We start from the raw sequence: 16,510 nt of genomic DNA on the forward strand, positions 1-16,510 counted from the left end.
CAGGAACAGCCAGGAGATAGCGCCACAGACCAGCCCCCTGCCGAGGACATACGGGAAATGTTCAAAGATCTAGAATCTAGCCTGCAAGGGATAGACACCAAGATGGATTCATTGGCAGAAAGGATGGATAGAATCACGCAACGTGTCGAGAAACAAAAAGGCAGAGTAATTGTACTGGAGACCAGAATCACAGAAACGGAGGAAGGTCAAACCGACATGGAAAAGAAACTGAGAGGAATGGATGGAGTACTTCAGCTAATAAGACAGAAGAACGAGGATTTGGAAGCGAGGTCTAGGAGGAACAATGTACGCATTATGGGAATTGCGGAGTCCACAGTCATTCAAAACATGAAAAGATACGTTGAGGAGATGATGAGACCTCTTTGGGTCTGATCTGTCCACCATGTTTCTCATTGAACGGGCGCATCGCTCGCTGGATCCCAGACCAAGACCGGGGGCGCCGCCGAGGACGGTCATTGCAAGAGTCCTTAATTATAGAGACAGAGACACGATCCTCGAGAAAGGAGAAATCCAGTACAAAAGGTATCTGGCACTGTATCCGGACTTTACACTCCAGGTTCAGGCGGCTCGCAGGGAATTTATTCCTGCAAAAAAAATATTCCAACAGATCGGAACTAGATATGCATTGATATATCTTGCCAAGCTGAGGGTTCAAGGCCATGGAAAGCCTACCTTTTTTACGGACGCTAAAGCTGCCCAAACAAATGGCAAAAGATCAAAAGCACTTGGGTGTGGTAAATGATTCACAGCCGGAACGATCCATGAGTGACAACGATTGAAGAACCAAGTCATATACGTTGGAAACGCAGATAAGTGCACAACATGGGCAACTGGTTTTGTGATCAGCGTTCTTCGCGTTGTACTGATGGAACTGTGGGGGGAGGTGTGGGAGCGGCCAGTTTATTAGGTTTTAAAAAGTGAATAATATTGACGGACTATTATTATATAATGTATTAGTTCATTGTTCTAGACTGCGGCTATGTGTTACTGTCTCGGTCACCCCACCAAAGAGTGGGAGTAGTATGCCAGCGACCTCATGTTACCCCATGGGATGATTCCCTTACGCTCCTCATTAAGGACTGCAAGTTATTTGTTTATGGGGAAGGGAGAGGGGTACTCACAACCTGATTGGGGGGTTGGTGTGGGAGAGGGGAGGGAGGGGGATTTGTTCTGTTTGTTGAACCTGCCATGTCACATGTTGAAATTGGAGAGTGACCTGTGCCTGGACTGCACAGGTACATACCAGTTGTACGCTTGGGGGGGTAGTCATGTCATGATGCACTTTGCTGTTACTATACATAGATTCCTGCTATGTCCTTTGTTGGTGCGGACGAGTTGTGTTTGCCTGGATTGGATTGCTATGACCCAGCTATTAGTTTTACGTCAGGCCTTTGCCCCGCCGCAGGTGGCCATCGGGGGAACTGCCTGTTGCATTGATGTTGGTCAATAGACAGAGACGGAGCATGTATTTATATTGCCATTGTTCACTGCAGCTGTGAAGGCCATTACATGTCTTACATGGAATGTTAGGGGTTTAAATGACCGTAGGAAGATGCGACTGATTTACTCTTATTTGATTTGTCACGAGGTAGACATCTACTTATTGCAAGAGACACATTTAAGTTCTGCACTCACCAACATGCTCAGACACAACAGATGGGGGGGGAGAGTGGGAGAAGCCAATTTCTCAAATTACTCTAGAGGCGTGGCCATTCTGATCCGCAGAGATCTACAATGGAAGACCCATTCCTCCATAATTGACAAAGAGGGTAGATACATATTACTCCAAGGTACACTCTGTAACACTCCGATGGTGATAGTGAATACCTATGGCCCGAATGTGGATAGCCCATTGTTATTTCGGCATATCTGGCAGACACTTCAGACATCGGGGAAGGCGGTGATACTGTGGGGGGGAGATTTTAATGTAGTTTTATCACCTGCATTGGACAGACAGGGTGCATCCCGTGACCATCACCCTAATGCTACAGCGATGCTTCTAGACATTGTGGAAGACCTTCAGTTGGTAGACACATGGCGAACTCTCCACCCCGCTGTTAGGGAAGGCACGTGCGTGACACCACACACAAATGCTTGGTCAAGACTGGATTATTGACTGGTCTCTCGGGATCTGCACTCCTGGGTCACGGGGGCATCACACCTCCCACGAACATTTTCAGATCATGCATCCACGCAAATGAAACTGCAAATTCCACCGCAGTATATACAGCCCTTCAGCTGGAGATTCCCATCACGGGCTTTACTAGATCAGGTTTTTTGTGAGGAACTTAGGGAGAAACAGGTCGAACACTTTGAGTTAAAAGCGGGGTCAGTGACATCGCCTGGGACGTTGTGGGAGGCTTTTAAGGTGGTTGCTAGGGAGCACTGCATGGCGCTAAAGACCGGGGTCTTAAGAGCTATACGAAACACGTTACGACAACTTAAACGAGATATTGCAGACTTGGAAAAGGAACAACGGGAACACCCATCCACTACCACTCAGGCTGCACTTCCGGCAAAGCACACCGAATTTCAGGAAGAGGCGGAGAGGGAAACAGCATACTTACACAAATATGCTCAGGCCCGGCGATACGACGAGGGAGACAGGGCGGGGAAAACACTGGCTAACCTCCTTCGCGCCCCGAGGGGATCTGAATATATAACTGAGCTGCATGTGGATACTGAGGGGGTGGTCAGAACTCCACAGGGCATTCTTCAGACCATGACTCACTTCTATCAGTCGATACAGTAAAGGGGGTGGTGATGGACAGAGTATTCCGAATTAATGCAGAACACTCCTACCCAGTCAACAGATCAGGGCTTGATCCATCACCGTTTTTTAGCTCACTGCACCATCCCAGTTCAGAACCTGGCTATATGCAAATTAGTCTGTCCCTGGCCCAGTGTATCATGGGAACAGGGCAGACCAAACTATCAAGCCAATTCTTTCACTGGAAAGGAAAACAAGCTTCCGGGGACCGGTTTCTGACATTACAGCCGTCTTCGGCCCGGCTTGCTTGAATCCTGATGGTGCAGTGAGCAAGGGACTCGCATCCGAGTATACCCTTCCACGCTTATGGTGGCCAAAACGATACAGTAAAGGGGGTGGTGATGGACAGAGTATTCCGAATTAATGCAGAACACTCCTACCCAGTCAACAGATCAGGGCTAGAACCTGGCTATATGCAAATTAGTCTGTCCCTGGCCCAGTGTATCATGGGAACAGGGCAGACCAAACTACCAAGCCAATTCTTTCACTGGAAAGGAAAACAAGCTTCCGGGGACCGGTTTCTGGCATTACAGCCGTCTTCGGCCCGGCTTGCTTGAATCCTGATGGTGCAGTGAGCAAGGGACTCGCATCCGAGTATACCCTTCCACGCTTATGGTGGCCAAAACGATACAGTAAAGGGGGTGGTGATGGACAGAGTATTCCGAATTAATGCAGAACACTCCTACCCAGTCAACAGATCAGGGCTTGATCCATCACCGTTTTTTATAATCACTTCTATCAGTCGCTATACACCTTCCACGCAAACCCGTCGTCTACGGATATTACTGAATATTTAGACACTATGGCATTGGCATGGTTCAATAATGGTGCTAGACAATACATGGAACTTCCCATTACAGTTGAGGATATTAGACAGGTGATATCTGGCATGCCGGCGGATAAGTCTCCGGGGGCAGACAGGCTCCCAGCTGCATTCTATAAGGAATATATAGATATAATAGCCCCCCGGTTGCTGCAGGTATACCTGGAGGCAATGGAAACAGGCGTTATCCCCCCCACTCTTGGAGAAGCCACAGTAATTACCCTATTAAAACCTGATAAAGATCCTACGAAGCCGGATTCCTATCGCCCACTATCAATGATCAATCTAGATGCCAAAATCTATACCAAACTCCTGGCTAATATATTGCAGCCTATGCTGCCACAGATTGCGCTACCTGATCAATCCAGATTTATTCCGGGCAGGTCGACGTCGCACAATCTCAGGGTTATATTCAGGTTATTACATTACTTAGCCCCACATGTCTAGGCGATAGCTGCGTTTTTGGATGCTACAAAAGCGTTCGACTCCCTCGAGTGGAAGTTCCTCTCTCCCTACTGCCTAGGATGGGATTTAGTCCCATATTCATTAGACAAATACAAATAATTTACACCAACGCAAGGGTGAAGGTGAATGGGCAGATATCAGACCCCTTTGGAATATTGAGGGGAACAAGACAGGGATGCCCGCTTTCGCCGCTATTATTTGCGATTGCTACGGAGCCTTTGGCGGCAAGGCTTAGACAACACCATACACAGCGCAGTATTGGCTTTACATTGAGAGGATTACTAATCTCCATGTATGCAGATGACATGACCATTTACTTAACTAACCCCAAGGATAATTTTGATATAGTGATGCGTGAGCTGGTTAGATATGGTGGGTAGACAGGGATACAGATCAACTGGACCAAAGCCATGTTGCTGCCACTCACTGGTAACACTGACCAATGTGAGACGGAGTTTCCTAACCAGTGGGTGTCAGGCGAAACGAAATATCTTGGCATATGGATTAGTAGATCCATACAGGAAATACGGTTCGCCAACTATGGGAAGGCGATTGCTTGGATGGAAGGAAAGATACAGAGATGGAAACAACTGACACTCTCCTTAACGGGGCGTATTGCTATTACGAAAATGGTCACCCTACCCAAATTTTTGTAATTATTTGTAAATATACCCATGCCGTTAAACAAACATTACTTTAATCGACTCCGAACGAGGGTCCTGGAATTGCTATGGGCAGGAAAACAACCCCTAGTCTCATAAAAATTGTTGACCCTTCCGTTTTCCCAGGACGGCCTCGGGGCTCCGGATTTTGAGCTGTATGCCTCCAGCGCACAAGCTCAGTAATTATACTACTGGCAGCATCCAAACCCATACCAACCACATGTAGCTATAGAATTAGACATAACTGCGCCCACTCCATTAAATGCAGCAGTGTACCATCCTTATAAGCGGTCTTACTCGGACATAAATACGGTTGAAGCAACACGATGGGCGTGGAGAAATATAGCTAAGCAGGCAGGCCACAAAGAATTATACGCTCCGCCTATGCCACTGGGGAGTAATCCGTTAATAGGCCCACTGACGGACAAAGCTATCACTGAACGCGCAAGGGGGCGTGGTTTACTGGTGGGACGTGATCTGTACCCAAATGACGAGTTCTTGTCTCTACAGAAGATGTGTGACCCGGGTGCACCTTCAGCATCAGACATGCTGTTGTATTATCAGCTATGGGCGGCGTGCAGGGCGAGATGTATTGAATTCCCTGTTGGCGTTGGGAAATATTTTATCCAATAACTCCCCACGGAAATTGATAACGTGTATCTACAACGTAACACAGGAATCATCCCCCATCTTTTTAAGTAGAGCGAGAACTGAATGGGAAAGGGAAGCTGATATTACTATTACAGACAAGCAGTGGCAATTTTGCTGCTCTCAATTGGAACATCTCTCACTAAACTATAGGTTGTGACTCATACATTTTAATTATCTGCATAGAACCTATCATACGCCTATACAATTATATCGTATGGGTCTACAACAAGATGCGAGTTGTTGGAGGTGTGGGGCACTGGAGGCATCGTTTTTCCATTTAGCATGGCTCTGCAGGCCAATAGCGCAATACTGGGCGGAGATCTTTAGGCATGTTGGAAACATTTTAGGTATACAATTGCAGGCTATTCCACTTGTGGCTCTTCTGGGCTTTGCGCTGGATGTGCCTAGGGGTTCCCGTAAATTGTCCTCCATGTTGCTACTGCTTGCCAAACGCCTGGTGGCGCTTCATTGGAAGAAATCGAATCCACCTTCTATAGCAGAATGGATAAACACGGTCATATATTGCAAAGACCGGCTGTCGACTTACTGGGAGTTATTGCCTAGCGGCTCTAGGCCCTTAGATATTTGGATGCCGTTCATGACCTGGTTGGAGCAAGGGGGCTCTGACCTTCGTGCAGGTCAACATTAGGGACCACTCTATCAAACATGGCTCCTGATTATGGTAACATCATGAAATGCTTGCATTTAATTGATTGGTGTATCCCCTTCACTTGTTGCGGTATGGATTCCTTTGGTAGTGTGCGGTTGGGGTCTATGGCAGGTACTCAGGTAGTTGAAAACAGTTTCGATCTAGAACTATTTGCTTCATGACATGGCAGCGGGGGCGAGAGTAGTTTATTAGTTTATAAATACATTTTTTTTATTAATAATGATTATCTTTGTTATTCAAATTGAACACAAGTCGATTAGTTTTCATGATACAAATCTAGACCCGCTGCCGGGCCCCCGGGATGTCGGCTCACAGGCTGTGTTCTGAGAGAGAAGTTCATTTCAACATTACTGCCGGTCCCAGGGTTGTAGGTGCACAGCGGTGTTATTGTATGGCAAACAATAAAGGTTTTGGAAATAAAAAAAAAAACAATTGCTTGTACTCTATCCTTTTTTCCCTTAAAGCCACTACGTTTTAAGCTTTAAAAGCCATAATGAGCGCATTTTGTACAGTTCTGCATGCTTTGTTGTACCATGTTTTTTTTTAACTCAGCCACCACTGTAATCACGTTTTTAGTTTCCTTCGGGATTTTACTTAATATAGGTTCCAAGTCCTTGACTAAATTGTAATGAATATCCATTATTGGAATGTCTAATACAGGGAAATCTGCATACGGGGAGGCCCTATCCACAAGAGCTTCATAAATCTGTTTAATAGCCACTAGGTTATTCTCTATCGAAGGCCATTTTAGAGCTCTCCTATTATTAGTTACACGTGGATCTATGATTCTACTGACAAATTCCCCCCTTCTTAAGGTGGCAGAATTCAAAAGGTGAGCTGACAGCGACAAGCATAGTGGATAATGGTCACTCTCTACACTAGTGTCAACTTTTAAGTCAGAGGCCATAGGCCAAAGCTCAATTGAGATCATTATATAATCTAAATGGCTTTTTGTATTCTTCCTAGTGAATGTGTGGGCTGCTGGGCTATCAGATGGAAAACGGCCATTATAAGCTCTCAAGCAGTGTCCTGAAACAATTCTTAGTAACTGGGCAACCGCTATTGTACAATGTACTACTAACTGGCTATCCAGGAACGGAATATTATTGGCCGAATCTTCTTCATGAAAAATATTTTCTAACCCCGCCAGAGGTTCAAAATTGCAATTAAAATCCCCTCCCACTATTTTCAATGCCCTTGCCTCGATAGTGCTTAAAAAGTTGTCTAACTGCTCAATTACCGTCAATTGTTTACTTGTTAAATATGGTCTAGAGTATATATTTATTATATAGACTTCCTTTTTGTCGGGTGTTTGAAATTTTACTCCCAGGATGTCCTCTGAACATATATCGGCTTAACATCTAGACCAAGAGTATCCTTTACCCAGATACAGAGGACTCCCGAAGGCCTCCCTCTAGCAGAAGAAATAGCACATTTACTAAAAGTTTTGTAACCTACTTTATGTAGAGGTTCTACGGACCAAGTTTCTTGCAGCATAATTATATCTTTGTGGTCGATGTATTCCTGCCATACAACATCTTCTAAATTCCTTTTAAGGCCTGCAACGTTCCAGAAGGTCAATACTATCTCCTTTAAGCTGCCTACCTCACTTTCTTTCCTACACCCTGTTACTATGCTTAATACACAGACTGGTTCAATATGATTTTTACGACAATTAACTTTGCTAACAGAAACCATGTTTAGAATGGTGGTAATAACCATTGCAGACCCTTCCTCCTGAGGTTGCAGATGGAATGCACAAGATTCTACCCTTGGCACTGATAATTGTCAGTCTTGGGCATCCAAGTCTGACAATGCATTGTATCTGTTTGTGAGTGGCACTATAGACTGCCTAGATTTTGAATTCCATGACGGCGGTCTATAAAAAAAACCCAGTGGAAGTGCACAGATATTAGTATTCGTCAAGTTTATTTCCTTACTTCTATTTAAAATATGGCGAACCATCTATGGTCGACGAACGTTTACCACTATGCAATCCCCTTCTATATTTTTATGGGAACAGCCAAGCTAGCTTACCCTGCGGACCATTAATATTTCCTTTATGTCCCTTAATTGAAAGTTCTTATTTTTAGCTAGCCAATCTATGGTTTTATTCCGGAGATCTTCCCAGCTTTCTTTCTCACTTGTTCTAAGCGTAGGGACGCCAACTAATATTATCGTATATGGGCATGAAGCAGGGGGCAGGTTTAAAATATCTGTGTTGGCAGTTTTGCTCAAAATCCGTGCATTGTGTATCCTATCCACTTTAGGGAGTGATGTACAGTGCCTCAATGTCGCTGGTGATCCAGGCCCAGTTGATGGCACCTGGGTTCTATCACCTATACTAATCTGCGTGATCTGGGTAGTACTACCTTAAATTCCATCCATCGGTTGATGTGCAATTCTTTGTGTAGTTCTATCCGCCCTTTCAACCCTTTCAGTGTGTCTCCCAGTATAATCATCAGCCAAACTGGCCTCTCTGTTACTCCCTAAATTTTTTTACTACTATTTCTAAACTGTTCAATTTATCCCATAGCTGTGTGAGACCGTTATTGAGTAAACCCTGTATCTCATTAACCATTACTTATAACATTCTGGCATTACTAGTGGCATCCGTCGCAGCTACCTTAACATTATTTGCGCCTACATCAAGGATCACAGGGTCTGTCTGTGTACCGACAGAAATGGAAGAGGTTTGACATCTATTTGGGACATATTCCATATCAAGACTATCCGTTACCTCTGAAGCCCCCCACGTTTGGTGTTTCTTACAGGCGCCACCCGCTTCCCTCTTGCGGAGGCAGCAGCTTTTCCCTTGGCAGCCACATTTTTTTGCCCCTTAGGCCTAGTGACTCTACACGCCGCCGTTACTGGCGTCAATTCCCGGTTACAAACAGTAGAAGGGGAACATGACGAGGATGGAGGAATAGTAGGGGAGTTAATAAGTAAACCACCATTTACACTCAAATCCGTACCCGCTAGTTGAGATTCTCTTAATAATAAAGGGTCCATAGATAATCGACGCTCTGTTAGTTCAATCTCATGAATCAATATTGACTCAGCCCTAACCAAAAAAGCGACTAATGTCCCCACTGCACCCTTACGTTACTCCATCTCCTTAAAGTGCTCAGTTAATTATCTGCGCAACTTAGTTAATCAAAGGAGCAAAATGACAATGTGGAGGGATTTCACAGAGCACAGTACCTTCCTGCAACAGCATCCAACCGATGTTCTTCCAGAAGACAAGATAATAAATGGGTGACCCAGCCCAGCCTCTTCCAGGCTATGACAGGCGCGGACGGGCCCGCCCGCTGCGGGAGCCCTGGCCCCGTTTTCAGCTCCGCACAGGATGCTGGGTGTTTTGGTTCTGGGCGGGCGGGCAACAATGGCGGACCCCAGGCGCCTCGAGCCTGTCAGCAGCAATGCCCCTGTGGTTCCGTGGCAAGAGCAGGTATCCCAGAGAGTCAGCGGCTGAGGCAGGCGTCCCAGAGAGTCATAACCCATATGTGTCTCCTGGCATAAGACCTACGCAGATACTGTCTTACTACTCACCTCTAAATCTAGTTGTCTAGTCCGTTCACATTCCAAATCATTATTTCCTATTTGGCTTCCGTTCCGTCTCCTAGTGGAATAATTTCTGGTCCTCCTTTGTTTCTACTAAAGGCAGGTGGACAAGGAATATAATCTATCTGTCGTCCTTTCCACTCCATGCCCCCATCTGTCCAGTACAGAGGTCTCTGACCTGTTCTATGAGAGCTACTTGTGATCACTGAAAATAGTCCAGAGCTACTAATGACTTTGATCCTTGTTGCAGCAGTGTCCACATCAGATACAACTAGAATAGTGACCACACCTTGCAGGATTATAGCAGTGAACACCCAGATGTATGTCACAAATAAAACTAAACTTACATATATACAGTTTCATTCATGATGTTGTGGTTGTCAATATTCTGGATACAATATTTTGATACTCAATATTATGATAGAACATTAATCACCCCCAAGAGTAAGTTGGGTTTACCAACAGTAATGTTAAATAAACCTTTATTAAAATAAAATGCCTCCACATGACTAATGAAATATTACCCACAGCAACCCACTGGCACAAAGGAAAGACCAAAAGCTATAAATCTCCCAAACACACATGAATTATCATTCCAAGAAGTATGTTGAAGAATTTCATTCATTTTGTTTTCAAACATCAGCATATCACTCTCTCACAGTACACAAAACACAGCAAAAACGTCTGTTTCACACACTGCTTGACTGATAGTGTGAGGCTTGATATATCACAAATCTCTATGTAACTTTGTTACTAGAAAGAAGAGACAGGTGGTTATATTGTAAGCCCTGCAGTTTGTCACAGTATGCATTCTGAAGATGTATAGTGCTGCCTTCTTCAGTGTGGCTAGAACTTCTGAATCACAAACTGCTGGGCTGCATTTCAGGGAAGTACTTCCAGGGTACTGGTGAGTTACTAGCAGCCCCTGAGCTACCCATTGGACACCCCTGGTCTAGTAACAATGTGCTACTCCCTTCTGAGTTTAGACCTCAAACATCTACAAAACCAACAACAACCACAACCATGTCTCAGTCCCTGTACTTGAGCCTTTTGAGGACAATCAGTTGGGGCCCGCTCCCAGCCGTAGGCATTGCACAAGGGCTCTTTCCACAGCAAAACAGTACAAAAGTTCTCCAGGCGGCATAAGTGAACCAAGTAATTTCTCAAGAACTGTATCAGTTGCTTCCACTTCAGTAGACACACCATTCTAAGATTACTTTGTTTGGTTCTTTCATCCACCTGTTTCACTCTGTCCTCGAGTATCTTAGACACAGCCTGTAGTTTTGTGCGGTTTAGCTTAGGTCCAGCCATGTCATTTTCAAGATTCTATAACTTCTTTTCTGCAGTTGTGACTCTTTTTGCTACTTTTCTTAAGTCCTGGCGGAACAGGTTTACATCGATCCCGCACTTCTCCTATATTGTCTTCTAGCACTCATCGAGCCTCTCCGATTGCTTGCAGAGTGTCAGATGCTGCCAAGGTTAATGTTTTCCTCACATCTCAGTATGTGGTGGTATGGCCGGGTGTTGCGTTTCAGGTTTTGGCCCATATAGCTAATTTGGTCGTTGCTGTAACGCTTTACTTCTATGCCCCCGTTCATGTCCTTGATGCATTCTGGTTCACACCAGTACTCTATCCCCTCACCTGAGGTGCCCAGTCAAGAGGTACAATTATGCTTTGCTGCAGTCTGGGGTCCTACTCCCTCCTCACTCCACTACCAGACCACAGGTTTCTCCTTTATTTGTGAGCAGGTCTTCCAACTCCCCATTGCCACCCAATGATGTCCCTGGCAGTGGGCACAAAACTCCTTCCTGCAACAAGGGAGGCGGGAAAAGATTTTAACAACCACAGCTTCTTCCCGCCTCTCCACACAGCCTTAGCTTAGGGAGTAAAGGGCTGTATAGGTGTGGCTGCATCCTCTAAGGCCTCAGGTTTACATCTTGGCAGAATAAACGCAGCCTTGTGTTCTTCAGAGAGCAAGGAAACATGTAGTAACTTAAATTGGATAGTAAGAGTATATAAATTCTTTAACAAGAGGCATATGATAAAAAAATCCCTATATTTCAATACCTTGTGATCCCCAGTATCCTAAAGATGTGTACCACTATGCTACCCAGTAAATCTGTGGGAGTCATTGCAATCCCCCGCTACTCACACCACCATGTCTGACTGACCTGAATGAGTTTCTGATTGAAAGCCTGTGACTCGTCCTTCCTCAGCTGTTTTTCTTGGGACAGCTGTTCCTGCAACCCTTGAATGCGGTCATTGGTTTCAGACAGGACCATCTTCAGCTCCTTTATCTGGTCACCAAATGAAAAAAACAGGAAATAGGTAAAGTTGCCAACATAGTATTCATGAAATGGTAGGGCAGCAAATTGGGAATGGCACAAAAACGCAAGCAATGGCATAGCTCCAACAAACCACAACGTATTGTAAGACAACACCACAACAACTAATTATATACAAAATATAACAGTTTTTGTACAACCCTTGAAGGCCAGAAAGGCAGTTTTTTGGTTCTGATAATAGATGTGTATTATAATCCAACTCAGTTGTATTAATTATAGAGACCTCAGGATGAAAAAAGGTTGAGTGGTATAAACTCAGCCTTTTATTCTTCAGCGATCAAAGAAACACTGAGTGACTGAAATTGGATAATAAGAGTATATGAAATCTTTAACTTAAAGCATATTTAGGCTTTCCTGTTTTCAGTTTCTATTTTTGGTAAATTCTGGTGGGCTTTTTTTTCAGTGTTTTCAAGGGATTTCAATACCTTAAAAAAACTGGTTATCAGTGGTTACACATTTTCGAGCCATTAAAAACTACAGAAACAGTGTTTTTCTGGTGTTTATGGAAAGTTTTGCTTTTATTATTGCTTGCTTTCTGCACTGATAGTGCATGGTATATAGACAGTGAAAGTATAGTGTAAAAGAAATCCAAATAGATTTTTGCAAATTAAACTTATTGCATTACACCATACAATACTTCTTCAGTGAGTCTTTGGTCATGTGCGCTCGCTCTTTCCTTTACCATGTAAATGTCTGTGAAAAGGCCCTCTAAACATTGGCACTTGAGATGGGCAACACCAAAACAGCCAATACACAACTTGTTAACTCTGGCCACTGACATAGCTTTCCATGTCAATCATGGTTCACTTGAAGATTGCGATTCTCAGGGCAGGTTCAACAGAATTTGAGCTGCTCTGGGCGTTTATGCCCTCAAAGTTACTGAAGCTGTTAAAAATAAAGCAGTACTTTTGAAATTAAGAAGGAAATTCCTTTTTAAGGAAGGGATCTAGAACAGAGTACCACCGTGAGCTTTCATTGACTCCATATGCCATTGTGGTGAAGGGGCATTTCTTTGCATCATTGCAAGCCATTTCTCATACATTGTAAAATAAAAGTTCCTGAATTGCTCTTCATCATTGCTTTGCTTACCAAGTGGCAAGCCCTCTAACATGGAACATGTTGCAGTGCCAAAGTCACTAAAGGTATCGCCCAGCCTAATCTCAAGGAGATGTTTCACATCTACACCAATTATGCTGAACACTTGGCAGACAAGGGTGTTTTCAGTCTCTAGATTTTTTATTATGTCCATTACAGCAGTTATGTTTTCCTGTAAAAATCAAAGAATGCAGTAGAGTGTACTTTTTTCACATCACTTTTAATATGTGACCAAAGATCCTCACATGTCTTGCCTTTGGCATCATCACTCAGCAAAGATTCTGTAAATGGGTGCCACAAGGATGATATAGCATTCATAGCCCCTTGGACTGAGAACTATCAGCTAAGGGACACAGTTGGGATGACTCTTTCTTTGATGCCACATAAAGCACAAAATAATACATATTTGCATTTTAGTTCCTGTGCATAGGAAAGCAGTGCACCAGAATGGACTAAAAAGTCAATAGCATTCCTCATTAACTCTGAAGCTTGTAAAGATGATTTCAGCATACCATCTAACAAGTGGCAAGGATATCTTGCAGGTTAGCACTTCAGCTCAGGTATCAATTTTGAAAGGTCATCACACAACTTTTTCATATACGTAGCTGAATCACTGCAAATACAAACAATATCACTCCAATCTTTGTTGAAATTGGAAATAACCTTTTTTGCAGAGCATTCCAAGTGACACTGCATTCCATGTTTTTCAAAAGTCTGCTGTCATGTTTTGTGTTGTGTGATTGGTTTTATACTCTTCCGAATATAGAATTCAGGGGTAATAGAATCCCCAAATTTAGTTTTCTAAGTCATATGTAATGAGGAAATAAGAACTCATCTTTGGTATTTTTTGGTATTCTTTTCTTTTTTATTTGAAGTCCTGTGCAGGAAACGAAAGACAGCCGACACGTGTTTAGCCCAGGGGCTAAAAAGCCAGGGCTTTCTCAAGGCAGGAAATTCTCTTAACGGTTGGTGCTGGTTATAGAGTTATGTAAATTGATACTTGTATAGCGCACTACTCACCCGCAAGGGTCTCAAGGCGCTTGTACGAATACCGCTGTGGAACCCATCCTGGCTTTCCCTGTGAGGTGTCCACTCCTGGGCACCCACAAGTTGGAGGCCAGGCATCCTTAGCGTTGTGGGGGCCGTTGTGGAGATTAAGCAAGCTATTGCCCAGAGTTGCAGAGTGGGACTCCATGATTGGAATAGGCACCGACGCGAGAATTATCAGGTCCGTGGGATTTTTGAGCCCAAGACCCGCCGAGGCGGGGTATTGAACCCTGGTCCCGGGCTAGACCTCTGCATCAGGTTCTGCCGCTCTAACCATTGAGACACACTTCTCCACAGGAAAGTGAGCGAGGCACACTTCAGGCGAGGCCCCGGCGGCACAAGGAGATCAGACAAGTCCCAGCAATTTGTCAGGCAAGGCACAATAGAGTCCACTGGTCCTGGGACTCTGGTCAGGGGGCAAGCTCAGTATCAAGCCCATGGAGATAGTTAAGCACCAAATAATCATGTAGCACACAACCAGTAATCACTGGTAAGAGGTAAGTACCACCTACGCAACCCTAACCACCTTAGGAGAATGTCGCGCAGGGAACCAGGACCTCACTAGCAACACCTGTACTAGGAAGAACAACCACCTAAGTATCACTATACATTTAGGCGTGTAAACATGAGAACATTACACATGATGCATCACAACATTCAGAGGTGTAGGAGAAGAAAACACATGATGCATAAACATACATTCAGCGGTGTAAGGAAAGCAACTTTGTACATGATGCATAAAAACACATTCAGAGGTACCAGAACACAGGGTGCGCCAAACATACACACAGTACATTTCCTAGCACCCTAAGAAGCACATAACTCACAACAAAGTCCAGGTTGCGCCACTGCGCCAAAAACCTAACCGTAGCAGCTGCCCACTACTTGCTGGGCAGCTGAGGGACAAGACAGGGCCTAAACGCTGCAGCTGGCACTAAGTGCTGCGCAGCTGGGGAGGGCCAAGTAGGGGCGAAGGAGTGCGTCTCACTCCTAGTCCAAAGAATAAGTACCTAGAAAGAAAGACCTAAACGGTGCAGCTGCCCACTACTTGCTGGGCAGCTGGGAAACAACAAAACTGCGACAGGGCCCTCACTGATCTCAGAAACCAAACTGCGTCCAAATGTTGGAGCCACACAGGCTCTGACACAAAACATGCCCGCAAATGGTTGGAGCCCTCTGGAAGAAGCATGGGGGCACTGGAGCCCTCTGGCTCAGAAAGCATAATGAGGCACAAGTGTGGGCACAAACATGGGCCCCTCTGGAACCCTTTATCAGGAATGCGGCAATGTTGGAGCTACCTAGGCTCTCTAAATAAATAACTAATTTACTCCAGGGAGCCATCTAGGCTCTGACACCGACTGGGGCCTCGTTGGAGCCACCTGGGCTCGGGAAACACACCTGGCCCTTCAAACACCGGAGCCCTATAGGCTCTCAACAAATTAGGGGAGTGCGAGGAGCCACCGTGGCTCCTGAAACAAACATGCCCCCCAAGAATGTGGAACGAACATGGGCATGTGTGAGCCCTCGGGCTCTCAAAATAACGGGGGGGGGGCGCTTCTGGAACCATCCTGCTCCTCAAACAAACAAATGCCCCATCGTTGAGCAGCCCCACTGTCAAGCGGGGGCTGCTTAAGAACACAGGGACTCCAGCGCGTGGGGCCTCAATTTGGGGCTCTCTCCTCCCCCGCCCTCCTCCCATGCAGCTCTACTCACCAGCTGCTTCTCCGGGGCGAGGGGGGTGCACCACGCTTCACCCGTTCCCCCATCTCGGGACCGGGACTTCGGGAGGCAGAGCCCTCGTGGCTCTGGGCGGACTCCTCGGCCGGGGCTCCCTCCATTACATGGGAGCCCCGCAACACAGGTGCTGCGCTTTGCGGGATGCCCCGGGGTTCTCCCCAATTCATGTGAGCCCCGGGCGGCCATCACTCAGCCTGCTTCACTTTCCTGCCAGCGGCGGCGGCCAATCACAGCACGGCAGCGGGCGGGACTTCCTTCGGCAAACCGGAAGTCCCGCCCATCGTCAGGCACTAGAGTGCCTGACTTCCGGTTTGCGGCACGAGAGGGCCGCGCCGGCCGGTGATTGCTAGATCGGCAAATGAGGGGTGGGCACCCTCAGTAGGCAAAATAAACGTAGAAGAGAGGTGGGCACTCGTATAATAAGAAGTTGCAAATAATGACGCAGGGTGGGCACCTGCGCACTCAGGGGCATAAAAGGGGCAGGAGCGCTTCCCTCCTAGGGAAAACGACAGCGCTCTGCCCAGCAAGGAATATACAGCGCTCTCAAGGCGCTGGGGGCATAGATAGCACCAACAGGCCCCCCAGAGATGACCCCTATAGCAAGAAGGGTCCAGCAACACAGGACAAGGTTTCCAGGGTAAAGCAAAGTCTCCAATGAT

At 45.7% G+C, this 16,510-nt stretch overlaps 1 protein-coding gene across 1 annotated transcript in view; it reads right to left on the bottom strand.

Moving 5' to 3' along the window:
• The window catches only part of MTCL2 (microtubule crosslinking factor 2), an 870,692-nt gene that overhangs the window by 404,044 nt on the left and 450,138 nt on the right, over positions 1 to 16,510 (bottom strand). Inside the window, exon 5 of the mRNA XM_078652323.1 lies at positions 11,799 to 11,924. Within this exon, the coding sequence (XP_078508449.1) occupies positions 11,799 to 11,924 (126 nt within the window). The remainder of the gene's footprint in view (positions 1 to 11,798; positions 11,925 to 16,510) is intronic.

This window comes from Lissotriton helveticus, chromosome 7 (genome assembly GCF_964261635.1).
Source record: "Lissotriton helveticus chromosome 7, aLisHel1.1, whole genome shotgun sequence".
Lineage (NCBI taxonomy): Eukaryota > Metazoa > Chordata > Amphibia > Caudata > Salamandridae > Lissotriton > Lissotriton helveticus.